Genomic DNA, 15,172 nt, shown 5'->3' with positions numbered 1-15,172 from the left:
GGTCCTTTAGGAAAGAAAGATCAAATTATTTGAGCCTCCAGAGCTGTCCAGTCAAAGCTCTGATGATGAAAATGATGGAAAGAAGGACAATAACATAGTAAGGACATTGTTTAATGGAGTGAATGCTGAAAGTCATGTAGTACACCTGGATGAAAATGGCAGCTTGCATTGGCCTGTATTGTTCCTATATCCTGAGCATGAACAAATGGACTTCATCTCAGCCTTTCACGAAGATACCCAGTAAGTATTTATTAAGCGTAAGATTAATTTTGATTTTTTTTTTTTTTAATTGATGCCATTGTCTTTTTGATAATAGGATTCAAAATTATCTCTTGTCTAAGTATGATTGAGAGGGAGAAAATGATTCAGTATAGTCAAATATTCCTGTTGGCTTATACTTTATTGCTATGTTGATTTTTTTTTTAAAATGTTCTCGGATAAATGAGCAACAACTTGAAATTAAGTTTTCTCGTTATTGATCGCGTTGGTGCATGTGGTATCGAGATTCTGCTGTTCTTGAGCTGGCACCCTTCAACCACCTGTATGTTTGCTGAGACACCGTAGTTCCCATTTAAATAGCATCTCCAGAATTTAAAAAATCACTTTCAGATGCTCCTGTAGCTAACTACTCCTCATTGTCCGAATTTCCCCAGATCACTAATGCTATAGGATTGTTGGCATTCTGCTAAATTTTGGCTGCTGCTGAAATCTGGTTTTATTTGCTCCAACAGTAATGTCCCTTCACCTGGCATGTCTTTAAGCTCTAGAATGTTCTCCAAAAGCATCTGCTTTACACCCCACCTTTTTGTAAGGTTCTACTTAAAATCTACCACTGAGCAAACGTTGATGTGCCCTAATGCTCCTTGCATTATTTAGTTAATTTTAATCTTCACTAACATCTCTATTACACAACTTAGGGTGTTTTGCTACATTGGAGGTAATATATCCTGGGAAGTTATTGATAACCTGCAACTACTGGTATCTTGCTATCTTTATTCTTATTTTATGCTCTGAATTGGTATCAGACTACTTTGCAACAAATATATTTGAAACAACGTGAACTAACAGTTAAATGGAGATGTATTGAGGAGCACTGTATTCAGCCTGCTATTGGAAGGATGTCATTAAGCTAAAGAATGCAGAGACAATTTACAAGGATGTTGCCAGGACTTGAGAGCCTGAGCTATTGGGAGAGGTTGGGCAGACTAGGACTTTATTCCTTGGAGCGCAGAAGGATGAGAGGGATCTTATAGAGGTGTATAAAATCATGCGGGGAATAGATAGGGTGAATGCACAATATTTTGCTCCGAGTAGTAGGATTAAGAACCAGAGGACAGGTTTAAGGTGAGAGCGGTAAGGTTTAATGCGAACCTCAGAGCAACTTTTTCACTGAGGGTGATGGGTATATGGAATGAGCTGCCAGAATAAGTAGTTGAGGCAGTTACAGTAAAAGTACTTTAAAGAGACGTCCACGGATAGGAAATATTTAAAGGGATATGGGCCAAATGCGAGAAGATGTGATTATTTTAGGTGGGCATCATGGATGGATTGTGCCGAAGAGTCTGTTTCCGTACCGTATGAACCTGAGAACGCTGGAAATGCATTTACACAATGCCCAATGCCTATTGGAGGAGCAGTACCTGTTCTTCCATCTGGGTATATTCTTGCTAAATGGAATTAATTTCAAATTCTATAACTTTAGAAAGTATTCTATCTGTACCAGAACAGACCACTACTGCTGCAAGTTATCCATCGATGACATGGCTCCCTTTTTTGCTCGCATTATCACAGGATATGGGCATGACTTCCAGGCCCGCATTTTAGATTTTAAAACTAATTTCCTTTTATTCTCACTCTCTGTCCTTGAACCAGGCAATCTCTGATATTCATCATCGTATCTACTGTGACCTCAGCCTATGAAAGATTTATTTTGTCTAACATCCCCCCCCCCCTCCCCCATCGATGACCCCTCCCCCTTTTGCTCCCTTGGAGTGGGGTGAAACTTCACTGGCCTCTTTGGGATGGAGGTAGGGAAACATAGAAATTAGGTGCAGGAGTAGGCCATTCGGCACCTTCGAGCCTACACCGCCATTCAATATGATCATGGCTGATCATCCAACTCAGTATCCCGTACCTGCCTTCTCTCCATACCCCCTGACCCCCTTAGCCACAAGGGCCACATCTAACTCCCTCTTAAATATACATGACATGTCTTCTTCTTCCCTAGTACTGCCAAGTGGAATGAAATCTTTGTCTTTTTTTCTGCTGACCTAGAATAAATAGAAAACTACCATTATTCTATTACGAAAGTAACAAACTGCAGATGCTGGAATTAGACTCCAGGTCAAACAATAGCTCGAGAGAAAAGCACCATGTCAACAATTCAGAAGAAGGGTTCCGACCCAAAACGTCACCTATTGCTTTCTCCAGAAATCCATTGAGTTACTCAAATTTTGTGTCTATCTTCGGTAGAAACCAACATCTGCATTTGCTTCCTACACGGGCGCCACGATGGCGCAGCGCCAGAGACCTGGTTTTGATCCTGACTACAGGTGCTTCTGTATGAGTTTGTACATTCTCCCAGTGACCTTTGTGGGTTTTGTCCAGGTGCTCTGGTTCTCTCCAACACTCTAAAGACGTACAGATGTGTAGGCTAATTGGCTTGGTAAAATTGTAAAGTGTCCCTATTGTGCATAGAATAGTGCTAGAGTGCAGGGACCGCTGGTATGCGTGGACTTGGTGTGTACTGACTAATCATGTCATTGAGCACCTTCTATGTGGACATAAATGTATTTTTATGACATGTTAGAGGGTGAATTTTTATGCTTTATGCAGAACTAACATTGGCTGTTTCCATTTCAGGTTTATTGATCATTTATCAGAAATGTTTGGTGAGCAATTACCCCCATGGGATACAGAAAAAAAATATAAGCCAGCCAATTTGGAGGTATGACTTAAATTACATTGTCCAGATAAGAGAGTAAAAAACGTTCTAAGTAGATTGTGACCATATTTTTAAAAAAAAAGCTAATTTGGACTTTTGATTTTCTTGTTTGGATAGCTTTTAATCTATATATTTTTAAATATAATGCTGAATTTAGGAAGGAGACCCTTTTATTTTAGATGAACTGCAATCCATTTCATAAACACCTATAATTAAATACATTCTGGTCCCCTGTGGAGCTCCCAGTACAGGTCTACCAGTGATTTTCTGCCATCCTTGGTACTAGAGCTTTTCTAGATGATCTGTTTTGCCGGATAACTGGGGTCACGGCTTCCGAGAGGAGACTAACGGTACCGGAACTGTCTGCCTAGGCAGCTGAGGTATCTGCCCGCAAAGTTAGCCTCAGCCAAGGGAACGGATCTGCCAACTTTAGCTGGGCAGGAATTCCAGACACCCGGCTGCAGGTGGCAATTTCGACCCGCTGATCAGACGGAGGTCCCGATGAGGTCGAGATCAGCCGTCTCACTTTGCCTAGGGTCCACATTTTTGGGGGGACCTGAAAATTCTTGGGGGAAGTATGCTCTCGTAATTTTGTCCGGATTAAAGGAGATGCCGGACCACCAGTTGCTGGAAAATCGGTTCTAGACACGTATTGTCATAATATCTGTTTGAAATCATTGTGTGCTTAAAAAAAAAAGCAGTCTAGAATAGGAAATATAAATGATTACGGTTGAAGAGGCAAAATTAATTAATTCATATCTCTGTGAATACTGCCTCAGAACATGCATTTGTAACCATTCCTTTTAGGTTTTTATTCTTGTGTGGTTTTCATTTACTGTTGGTTTTATTATAGGAATGAGTTTGACGGAGAATAAGAACAAAACCTGTAGTACGTGTTTATTTGGACAGCTAACTACATGCTGAATATTTTCACACACAATAGTCTTTATATATCAAAATCCAATAGTAATGATCCTGTTACACAGAAATCAGTTCAACAAGTGCCAAAAGTTATTGAACAGCAAGACAATCGGGCATACAAGTGCTTGTAGGTAGACCATTGTAAGATGCAGGAAGGAACGCTTTATCTGTTGCAAAATCTGTAAACAAATTCATTGTTGTAATAATCAAGGAATGCGCAAATTATCTTAAATGTCTTTGGTAATATTGAAATATAACTGAAGCTACTTTATTAATGTGGTACTTGGAATATTTGTGGCCACAGCTGTACTTTGAAGATGAGCAGATGGGGGATCTTTTCCTGGTGGACCCAGTGTGTTCCCTGCGGCAGGTGTTGAGTCACCCCAGGTGAGCAGAACGTACCTTCTAGCCAGATACCTGCCTTCAATTCATGCTGCATCTTTTGTTGGTAATATTTTGTATGAAGTATCCTTGTGCCACCTTTAAAGTAATTGAATATAGGCACTCCCCATCTTGGGTAGTAAGCAATTTATGTTAACTCAGTCGCGTAAGCGATTCTTTATTTCCAAGTGGACAGGCTTTTCCCTTTGAGAATAGGGAAGATTCAAACAAAAGGACATGACTTCAGAATTAAGGGACAGAAGTTTAGGGGTAACATGAGGGGGAACCTCTTTACTCAGAGAGTGGTAGCGGTGTGGAATGAGCTTCCAGTGGAAGTGGTGGAGGCAGGTTCGTTAGTATCATTTAAAAATAAATTGGATAGGCATATGGATGAGAAAGGAATGGAGGGTTATGGTATGAGTGCAGGCAGGTGGGACTAAGGTAAAAAAAGTTGTTCGGCACGGACTTGTAGGGCCGAGATGGCCTGTTTCCGTGCTGTAATTGTTATATGGTTAAGTTGCTCGTGCCGGTAGTCTTGGTAGCAGTGCGCTACTGCTCCCGCATGTGGCCACTTCCGCTAGCCAGTCAGCTGTTTTTGTGGATGCACCCACATGGCCTCCGTGTCGAATAGTAAAATTAACCCGTGCGCAGTAGCTTTTCCGTCTCCGACTTGCGCAACATCTGACTTAAACACGGGACGTAACTCTTGTGCAAGTCAGGAGTGACTTTTCTAGCGGGGAGCGTTACAAATTTATGAAAGTTAGGCAGTTGTGTGGCCTATCAGACTTATCGTTTTAATCTATTAGACATTAGTTATTAAAAGCAGTCTTTAGGCATTGGACTTTGGACTGCTTTGAATTTTGCTCTAAAATTTCATGAACACCATTCTGAACTGTAGGGATTATTCAAGCTAAATGGATGGTAGTACACAAAATGTCTGAGCGGCATACTCCCCAGTCAAACCTGAGCTGGATTGTATATTTACCATATTTACCAATGTCTTCTATGGCACTCAAAATACCACAGGTGCAAATATCTGCTAAGACTTTGTGCTTTAAATGTTGATTCTTCTGTTCCAAACTTCTCTGAATCTTTGTCTCTAGATACGTTGTGAAGGCTGGCAATCCAAGAATCATAATTCTGGTCAGAGGTTCATCGTTCTGTAAAGAATTTTTATCAGGAAAAAATCTTCAAGAAAATTAAAATGTCTATATTTGTATTTGAATCCAATCAATACCAGTAACTGACTTCTGGAAGCTGAACAAAAATGACTTTTTTTGTTGTTGTTGTGGGCAAGAGGGCAGGAGAGTGTTGGGGAAAGGATCTGACTGCAACTCCAATGCTATCTTTTATCATTCTAAAAATGTTGTAAATGTTGGTTTTAAGTTATAAGGTGTTGAGCCTTTTAATATCCAGCTGATTCTATGACAAGCACCATGGACATTTCTCTCAACAATAACTTGGAAATCATAGTGTAGATACTGGAAACCTGAAGTAAGATGGCTGGAGCTACTGAGGTCAGCCAGCATATGAGGTGAGTGAGAATTTAACTTTGAGATCATAACAGCAAAAGTGAGAAAGCAACTTAGAGGCTGGAGAGGGATGAACAGAACAATGGAGATGTCTGAATGAAATTACCAAAGCAATTCTCATGTTTGCACTGTTGTTGAGAAATTAATTGGTTCAGTTGCAGAGAAGAAAACGAGCATTAAATCTGTGGGATGTACACTGGCTGTAGCTGAAACATGAACCCAAAAGGGTAAAAGAAACTTGGGCAGGTACACGTATAGGAAAGGTCTAGAGGGGTAGGGGCCAAATGCAGGCAAATAGGACTAGCTTAGATGAGGCATCTTAGTCAGCATGGATGGATTGGGACGAAGGATTTGTGTCTGTACCGTGTGACTGAGAAAGTTGGAAATGCGTTTACACAATGCCTAATACATTTTTGAGGAGCAGTACCTCTTTCTTCCATCTGGGTATAATCATGCTAAATGCAATGAATTTAAAATTCTATGATGAAAGCCAATGTGTTCTGTCTGTTCCACTCCTGTTGCAAGTCATCCATCTATGACATGGCTCCGTTTTTTGATTACATCAACACAGGATGTCGGCATGATGCCCAGCCCTGCATTTTAGATTTTTACTCTCATTTGTTTGTATATTCACTCGCTGTCCCTGAACCAGGCAATCTCTATAGTTCATCATCGTATCTACTGTGGCCTCAGCCTATGAGAGATATTTATTTTGCCTACCATACCCTTCCCCCTTCTCTTCCCATGGTGTGGAAAAACATGCACTGCCCTCTTTTGGGATGGGAGTGAGGAAGAGAAATACATTTCTTCGTCACCAGTACTGCCAAGGGGCATAAAATCTTTGTGTTTTTTTTTTAATCAACCTTAAATTACCATTATTTGATTACAAAAATAACATACTGCAGATGGAAATAGGCATGAGGTCAAACATTAGCTAGAGAGAAAATCACCATGTTAACCAATTAGGAGAAGGATACTGAAGAAGGGTTCTGACCCAAAACGTCACCTATCCCTTTTCTCCAGAGACCAAATGAGTTACTCCAGAATTTTGTATCTATCTTTGGTATAAGCCAGCATCTGCAGTTGCTTCCTACACATGTTAACGATTCAGGTTGATACTGAACTTCATATTAGAACAGTTCAGAAGTTATACATCTCAGTCATCAGCATACACTGACAAAATTACAACACTTTATGGTAATGTCCTGGTGCAGTGATGGGAATTTTAAGGCACCTGCGCATATGACAATAAATATGTCCACACTCTGCCGAGGCCCAGATGGATTTATCACTGTTTGCTTACTGCCATTAAACTCTGCCACAGAAGGTAGTTGAGGCCAGTTCATTGGCTATATTTAAGAGGGAGTTAGATGTGGCCCTTGTGGCTAAAGGGATCAGGGGGTATGGAGAGAAGGCAGGTACAGAATACTGAGTTGGATGATCAGCCATGATCATATTGAATGGCAGTGCAGGCTCGAAGGGCCGAATGGCCTACTCCTGCACCTATTTTCTATGTTTCTAAATTGTGGGGAAGGGAATGAAAGACCCCATGCATACCCATCATGACACATTACCCTGGCAAGCAACAAAGACAGAGCTGGCCAGAAGAACTACCTCAATGATCCCAGCTGGCCTAAGTAATGCAATAAAATATTCTGAGTTCAAAGATTTTGGATTCACTTCTTTATTTACATGCTGTAGTTGTGCTGTTGATACTTAAAACAATAATGGTGGAGAGATCCATTTGGTTTGCTGTCCCCCAGTCAACAAGGCAGTGATTTACATTTCAAGTTCAGGTTTAAAAATAAAACTTCTCCATATGTGCCACCATTCCTTTGGGTATTTTACTCTTACCATTTTTATAATCTGGATAAATTGGCTGCCATGTAGTACAAACTTATCCCATTACAAATAAGACAACACAGATTACATGAAGAGGAGACATTGTGATACAGTGCAAGTTGGTTAGAAAACGCCTTGTATTTGGGGTTGCTCTCTTTCAGCTGGTTGTAGGCCTCTCTGTTGGTTGATATTCCGATGTCCTGACCAAGCCCACAACTCTTTTCAATCAGATGCATGTCGGCCATGATTTCAGAGGTTATCTGCCCAAACCATTGAGCGTTGAGTGCAGCAAAAGCCACACAAATGAACAAAATTACAATCTGTAAAAAAAATGGCATAAACAGTATGAATCAGTACCTCTGACTAAAGTCGATTCCTACTCTGCTGTCAATTTAATGAAGGGTAATATCTATTGTGGGTTACAAAGAGCACAGACATCTCACAGATGGATAACATTGCATATTTGACCACAAAAAAAGCCCCCTAACAACTACTACTTACGATATTAAATCCTCTTCAAAATAGACTGAGAATATAACACATATCTGCATAGCTTGTTATGCATAGATAAGGTGCCATAACAGGCATCTGCAAGTGAGCAGACATAATTTAACAATTTACATTCTTCAACATGATTACTGCAGTCTACATAATAACAAAGCACTCCACTATTTGTTTTAAAAGAGAGTGTTAAAGATGCTCTGGATAGAATGACAGGCTTGCATACACTTCCCTCGCCCTCCAATAATGGACAGAAGTGGGCATTCCAGAAATTGACAGTAAATAAGTGCTTGTGTCCAGTCAAGAAATATAATAGAAACCTTCTAATATGAACTTGAACTTCCCAACTCAATGTCTGAAATAAAATCAGATACCAGAGTGCATTTCAACCGCAGTAAAACAATTGGCTGTAATGGAGATCATCTCAGGACTCCAGAGACAAGACTGTTTTATTGTCATATGTCCCAGATAGGACAATGGAATTCTTGCTTGCTGCAGCACAACAGAATATGTAAACATAGTACATAACAGGAGAAGAAAAAAAAGTTCAATGTGTGTATATATACATGCACACATACTCAATCTCAATAAATAACAAATACAGTGCAATAATAATGATAGTCTGTTGCATTTCAGAGCTTATTTGTTGTGTTTAATAGCCTGATGGCTGAAGGGAAGAAGCTGTTCCTGAACCTGAATGTTACAGTTTTCAGGCTTCTGTATCTTCTTCCCGATAGCAATGGTGAAATGAGTGTGTGGCCAGGATGGTGTGGGTCTTTGATGATGTTGGCTGCCTTTTTGAAGCAGTGACTTCAATAGATCCCTTCGATGGTGGGGAGGTCAAAGTCGGTTATGGACTGGGCAGTGGTCACACCTTTTTGCAGTCTTCTCTGCTCCTGGACGTTCAAGTTGCCGAACCAGGCCACGGTGCAATCAGTCAGTATGCTCTCTACTGTGCACCTGTAGAAGTTCAGGAGAATTCTCTTTGACATGCCGAATCTCCATAATCTTCTCAGGAAGTAGAGCCGCTGATGTGCATTCTTTATAATTGCATCAGTGTGCTGGGTCCAGGAAAGATCTTTGGAAATATGCATGCCCAGGAACTTGAAGTTTTTGACCCTCTCCACCATCGTTCCATTGATATAAACAGGATTGTAGGTCCTCATCCTTCCCCTTCCAAAGTCCACAATCAGTTCCTTGGTTTTACTGATGTTGAGAGCCAGGTTGTTGTGCTGGCACTATTTGGTCAATCGGTCGATTGACCACATAGGCAAGGAAAATGAGCTGCACCCCTGCACCACTCGCATTTGGTTCAAAGTTGCAGAACGTGAAGTTACATACAGACCTTGTGCACGATTCAAACTCACAATGAAAAAAAATGGAATGAGCAATTGAAAAGAGACTTCTATGGACATCATTCCCAATGCTACCCATCTTTGCATTCATTACATATTCATTACAAATCACTTATGCAGTTGATCAGTACTGTGCATGGTACCTGAAATGTCTCCTCTTCGTTTAACCGTTCACTGGGATGATGCAGCGCAAAGATGATTAAGTTAAAGAATGCGCAGGCACACCCTAGGTGAAAGTAGGATGGAAAGAGTTTGCTCTGGATGAAGCCAAACGTGTGTCTGGTGAGATTGCTGCCCATGATAAAACCTGCAGAATGGAACAATGATATTAACTGAGGAGAAATGGACAGTTGCTTCTAATAGTAAAGGGAGACCCTACAGCCCCCCACTGCCATACCTCCCCATCCCCCCACTATCACCACACCGCCCCAACCCATCATCACCAACTAGTCAGAAAAATGATGTCTTATGCTATTTTCATTGTAAGTGCGGTAGTGAAGAAGATAAATGCAATTACCCATGAATAACCTTCAATGCTTACATTGAAAAAAATCAAGTACCTTGGCGGGTCAGGCAGCATACGTTCATAAGTGATAGGAGCAGAATTTGGCCCATCAAGTCTACTTCGCCATTCAATCATGGCCGATCTATCTTTCCCCTCTTAACCCCATTCTCCTGCCTTCTCCCCATAACATCTAACACCCATACTAATCAAGAAGCATCTCTGGCGAACATGGATAGATGGTGTTTCGTGACGGGACCCTTCAGACTGATTGTAGTGGGGGAGAGGAAAGCTGGAAGAGAAGGGGGCAGGACAAAGCCTGGGAAGTGATAGGTAATGCAAGGGGAGGAGGTGGGGTTTTATAGGCAGATGATTTGACAAAGGCCAGAGATGAAAAGACAAAAGGTGCAGGATGAGGATTGGTATTGCAAGTTGTGAATAGAGGAAGGAATGTTGGTTGAGTAGGGGGGGGGGGGGGGGGTTGGGGAGAAATTGATGCACGTCAAAATGGGGCACAGGGGAGGGGAGAGGAGTGGTTAGCTGGAGAATTTAATGCTCATGCCATTGGGTTGTAGGTTACCAAAGTGGAATATGAGGTGTTGCTTCTCCAGGCTGCGTGTGGCTTCACGAGCAATGGAGGAGGCCCAGGACAGAAAGATCAGTATGGGAATGGGAGGAGGACTTTAAATAGTTAGCAACCGAGAGATCCGGTAGGCCTTGGTGGACCAAGCACAAGAGTTCGGTGAAGCAGTCACTGACCCTACGCTTAGTCTCACTGATGTAAAGGAGGCAACATTGAGAATGCAGTAGATGAGCTTCGAGGAGGTGCATGTGAACTTCTGAAGGACTGCTCGGGTCCCCGGATTGATGTGGGGGAGAAGCTATAGGGACAGATGTTGCATCTCCTGCAGTTGCTGGGATAAATAACTGAAGGGGTGGTTTGGGTGGAAATGAATTAGTGAACCAAGGAGATGTGGAGGGGGTGGTCTGTGTGGAAGGCGGAAAGGGATGTGGATGGGAAGATGTGACTGGTGGTGGGATATTGTTGGAGTTGGCAGGTAATGATGTGATGGATGCAGAAGCTGATGAGGTGAAAGGTGAAGACCAGGTGAACTATCCTTGTTCCATCTGGGGGGAGTGAGAGCAGAACTTCAGAACACTGAGGTGATGTATGTGAGGGATCCATCTATGACAGCGGGGGGTGGAAGGAGTGGACTATTACTAAAAAAAAAAGAATATCTGACGTACTAGAATGAAAAGTCTAATCTTGGGAGCAGACGTGGGGATAGAGAAATTGAGGGTACGGGATGGCGTCTTTGCAAGAGGCAGGGTGTGAGGAGGTGTAGTCTAGATAATTAGCTCTTAGGGCTAGCTGAGTCAAAGGGTATGAGGAGAAGGCAGGAACTGTGGATGTCCGTGGATTTGTAGTAGATGCTAATCGATAACCTGTTCCCTGTGATGGAGATAGAGAGATCAGAAAAGGGTACAGAGGCGTCAGAGATAGTACAAGTGAATTGAGAGCAGGGTAGTAGTAGTAAAGTTAATTAAATCAACCAGGAACCAAGATGTTCCTCTAGGACTTAGTGTAACACTTCATAACCTCAGCACCATTCAAATCAAAGCAATACACTTGATTGCTACCCTATTAACCCTAAACATTGATTGGAATACAGTGGTGTGTAAGAAAGAACTGCAGATACTGGGAACATCAAAGATAGACAAAGATGCTGGAGAAAGTTGGTTTGCAGTCTATACTGGCTACAAAATATATTGCAATTATTCACTTTGGCTATTTTGACAGCACCCTGCGCCAAGCTGAATAAGGCAGCCAATAAATAAGAACACCAACATCCTGACACTGTTACTCACCCTGCTCACTTATGTTGCTGTTTTTTTGATATTGGTCTAAATCCTGGAAATCCTTACCCAAAAGCACAGTGGAAATACCTTCAGCAGAATGATTGCAGTATTTTTTGAAAAAGCAGCTAATCAAAGAATCTTCATGGATAGCTCGCCATGAGCAATAAATTGTGGTCTGGTCAGTAAAGCCCTGATTCTGAAATTAATTTTTAAAAAGTCCCTGAGAAGGACAAGCTGCTTTCTTAAACTACTGGAGTCCCTCTTGTGAAGGTCTTCCACAGTACTATTGGCTAATTCCAGCAAAACTTTGTCCATTGTTGGGGCTCTACCTGAAACAAGTCACAATTCTCAAAAGGAATTGGTGCAGCAAAGAGGAAAGACACCTACCGGATATAAATGTCACCCATATCTGCATCCCCCAGAATGTGGACAGGAAAATCAGCTGCAGAAGTTTTGCAAGTGTTGTGGTCTCTCCCTCAGCAGCCATGGCAATTGGCACAGATGACATTAATAGGCAAGGTAGATTAAAACCTACATCAAGTTTAAAAAAAAACGAGAAAGACCATGGAGAAATAAAATCAAATTGCATGCAAGATGATCTCCAACAATATATGGTTAGCAGAATACAAAATATGATGTGGTGGCTGTGCCACTTACGTTATTGTTAGCATCCCACCTGAATTAGGAAATGGATTCTAGCTGGATTCTCAGATTGGTTGGAGACAGGTTTTCAGTCTCACAAGGTAAGATAGGCATGTTCATATCCCACCCACAACATCCATTCACCCTAACCCAAATGCTTTTTTCCCCCGTTTCAGTTACCCAGCCTACTTTTTTACAGTCCAATTAACTAATCTTTCTGTTATAAAACAGGAGCATTTATATGCAGAGATAACCCATTTTATTTTTTTTTAGATTCTGTTAAACCTGCAAAGGCACAACAAGGAAAGAAATAGAAACCCTTGTATTTCAAAACGGTTAGATGGCACTCAGCACATTTGTGTGGACAAATCACAATAGAAAGCATATTAACAAAAGCATTTGCTTACATTCAGTCAACAAAGTAGCAAATGCCAGGCTGAATTTATGCCATTACTGTCATCGTACTTTCAGTGTATCGAATAGCACCCTCCCAGCTTCTGAGATGAACACAGCAGAAAGGATACCAACCAGGATTTTTGGAAGGGATTATTAACTAGTCGCTGGTTAGTTGTTGCTAAATTTATTTGTTATTAGTGATTTCTGCGATTATACAACAGTTTGGTACTTTGCACCATTGCAAAAGTCAATAGGAGAGTGGTGTTTGCAACATTTAGTTTGCTGTTCTCTTGCGAAAGGGAGGACAGGATTCACAGGAACTACATTTCATTCACTGTTACTAGAGTTCAGTTGACAGAGGTGGCTCATGATTTTGCCAGAATTACTGGTTTTGCTGTGGAGCAGAATGTCTCTGATCACAGATGTAGCATTGTGGGCACGGTACACCATTTATGTGCTGGCACTCAAAAGAAACACTCCTGAACATATAGCGTGTGGTTGACCATAAATAATCAACTCATGGAACTTGAGAGGTTGGTATTGCCCTCTTTCCATTGTAGTCCACTGCACAAGCTACATCTGAGCATTATAGGATTTCAAAAGGTAGCCAGTAGCCAGCATGGGATACTTACCTATGACATGATGACAACGCTGGTATACAATTCATACACAGTTGACAACCCCATTACCATACGAAATGCAACAGAGCAAACCACTGGCATGCTGAATTACTTCCCTGTATTGTTCAGGAGGAGACCCAAAGTATTCAGTGGAGTGCATGACCAGATTTAAGATAGACTGCTACACAACTGGAGGACAGACACATAACTTACCACCAAGTAAGCAGCAAAGGAGACAGAGGTAGAAATCTAGAGACGTTTTCTATCACTTGGCAGTCCACAAGTACTCACCCAAGTGTGACATTAGTAACAGCTATCGCAATTCCCCATTCACCAACATCCCATATCAGACATACCCCGAGTGTGGTGTACACTGGATGATGTGACCGTCGTGCTTGACTGGATGGCAGTATGAGCTTCCAGCGAAAGTGGATATGAAGTTTGCAGCAGTGCAAAAATGTGGCGGAGTACATATATTATTATATAAAGTCCTGACTGAGAGATGGTAGGTAAATCATTTTTTTCTCCTTGCATATATCCTCGTGAACATCTGCTTAAAGTTGTGTATTCATTCTGTGGGCTTCAGAGCTTCGGGAGAAGTTAAGTGAACAAATGCAGTTACAAGAATTTGTTTTGACAACTATCGTCACAATTACAGCTGGGACTTTGATCGTCTAACAAGTGCTTGCAACTTTTAGTTTAAGGTAGACCATATTTCTTAGGGATTGAATTCCGGAACTTCCATGGTCAGGTTTTGTCACATATTTTGCTTTATACACCAACAATTAATTAGGTGGTGTGGCATTGGTTAATGGGCTGGACTAGTGACTTGAGAATATCGTGTATTCTGGTGTGTTCATTATGGGAAGCGATCCAATAGTACGAACGCAACATTCTCGAATTTGACTACGTTCGTTCTTAGATGACTATTGACCATGTGCAGACAAAGTGTCTGGACTTGGTCAATAGACTTTGGACAGGCAACTCGAAATTATGGTGAGCTGAGTTTTAAGTATGATCTTGGTGAAGTTAATGGGTGCAGGGGAGGAAATGTCTGAAACGTTTGCTGGGGCCGATCGATGTTTCGCGGCGACTGCTTAAGTACAACGTTAGATCTGTGACCCACATAAAATAAACAATACAAACTTTAACAAAACTAGTAAGTTTGCATTCACTAACTTTCTCCGAAACAAGGACATTTCCAATCCCCCCTTAACAGATACGTCGTTCAAAGACTGTTTCAGATGTAGCTTTTTGTCTCTAAATCTAAAAATTTAGATTTTTAAGATGAAATATGTATGGGTGAATCACTTGCATTTAACGGGGGGGGAGGAAGCTTTAGCAATTTCTAATACTCGGTCAAGGAATATGTTATTAAAGTTGCATTTGCCACATAAACAAGCATTTTATCAAGCTTTTGAGGGAGTAAGGACTTACTCACTGACTTCTCCTGTCCTGGGATCCCCGCTCTCAACCCACTCTCATCCCAGCCCAACGCCACTCTGATTGGTTCAGGGGCTCAATGACGTTTCTCAAGGCGGAGCCAATCAGTTCAGGCCAGTTACGCTCTATTAGGAATCTACGCATGCGCGGCGAGAAGCAGCATCATGGGATTTGTAGTCTTTCACAAGGTCATGAGTGATAGGAGCTGAATTAGGCCATTCGGCCCATCGAGT

At 41.5% G+C, this 15,172-nt stretch overlaps 2 protein-coding genes across 6 annotated transcripts in view; one reads left to right on the top strand and one right to left on the bottom strand.

Moving 5' to 3' along the window:
* Nucleotides 1–7,446, top strand: part of ttc4 (tetratricopeptide repeat domain 4) — a 13,645-nt gene extending 6,199 nt beyond the window's left edge. Inside the window, exons 7-10 of the mRNA XM_055641569.1 lie at nucleotides 11–240; nucleotides 2,863–2,947; nucleotides 4,170–4,252; nucleotides 5,350–7,446. Of these exons, the coding sequence (XP_055497544.1) occupies nucleotides 11–240; nucleotides 2,863–2,947; nucleotides 4,170–4,252; nucleotides 5,350–5,449 (498 nt within the window). The 3' untranslated portion in view covers nucleotides 5,450–7,446. The remainder of the gene's footprint in view (nucleotides 1–10; nucleotides 241–2,862; nucleotides 2,948–4,169; nucleotides 4,253–5,349) is intronic.
* si:ch211-121a2.4 (transmembrane protein 205) lies at nucleotides 7,447–14,973 on the bottom strand. Of its 5 annotated transcripts, none has more exons than XM_055641580.1 (4): nucleotides 14,934–14,973; nucleotides 12,226–12,369; nucleotides 9,620–9,783; nucleotides 7,447–7,940 (listed from the first exon to the last, which is right to left on the bottom strand). In XM_055641580.1, exons 2-4 carry the CDS (start codon nucleotides 12,344–12,346, stop codon nucleotides 7,638–7,640), a joined length of 588 nt encoding a protein of 195 aa, XP_055497555.1. In that variant the 5' UTR covers nucleotides 12,347–12,369; nucleotides 14,934–14,973; the 3' UTR covers nucleotides 7,447–7,637. The 5 variants fall into 5 exon arrangements, with proteins under 5 accessions (XP_055497555.1, XP_055497557.1, XP_055497558.1 ...); XM_055641582.1 differs by having other exon boundaries at nucleotides 14,938–14,973; XM_055641583.1 differs by having other exon boundaries at nucleotides 14,942–14,960.
* Nucleotides 14,974–15,172: the final 199 nt, after the last annotated feature.

The sequence above is a fragment of the Leucoraja erinacea genome, chromosome 10 (genome assembly GCF_028641065.1).
Source record: "Leucoraja erinacea ecotype New England chromosome 10, Leri_hhj_1, whole genome shotgun sequence".
Lineage (NCBI taxonomy): Eukaryota > Metazoa > Chordata > Chondrichthyes > Rajiformes > Rajidae > Leucoraja > Leucoraja erinaceus.
Note: the sequence above shows the minus strand (reverse complement) of the source record. Positions and strands in the feature narration are given on the sequence as shown.

Coding starts and splice junctions, on each gene's coding strand:
- si:ch211-121a2.4 (XM_055641579.1), bottom strand. Junction 9,784..12,225: donor ATGGGTGACATTTATATCCG/GTAGGTGTCTTT, acceptor TCCATTCTGCAG/GTTTTATCATGGGCAGCAAT. Junction 7,941..9,619: donor ACGAAGAGGAGACATTTCAG/GTACCATGCACA, acceptor TTTTTTTTACAG/ATTGTAATTTTGTTCATTTG.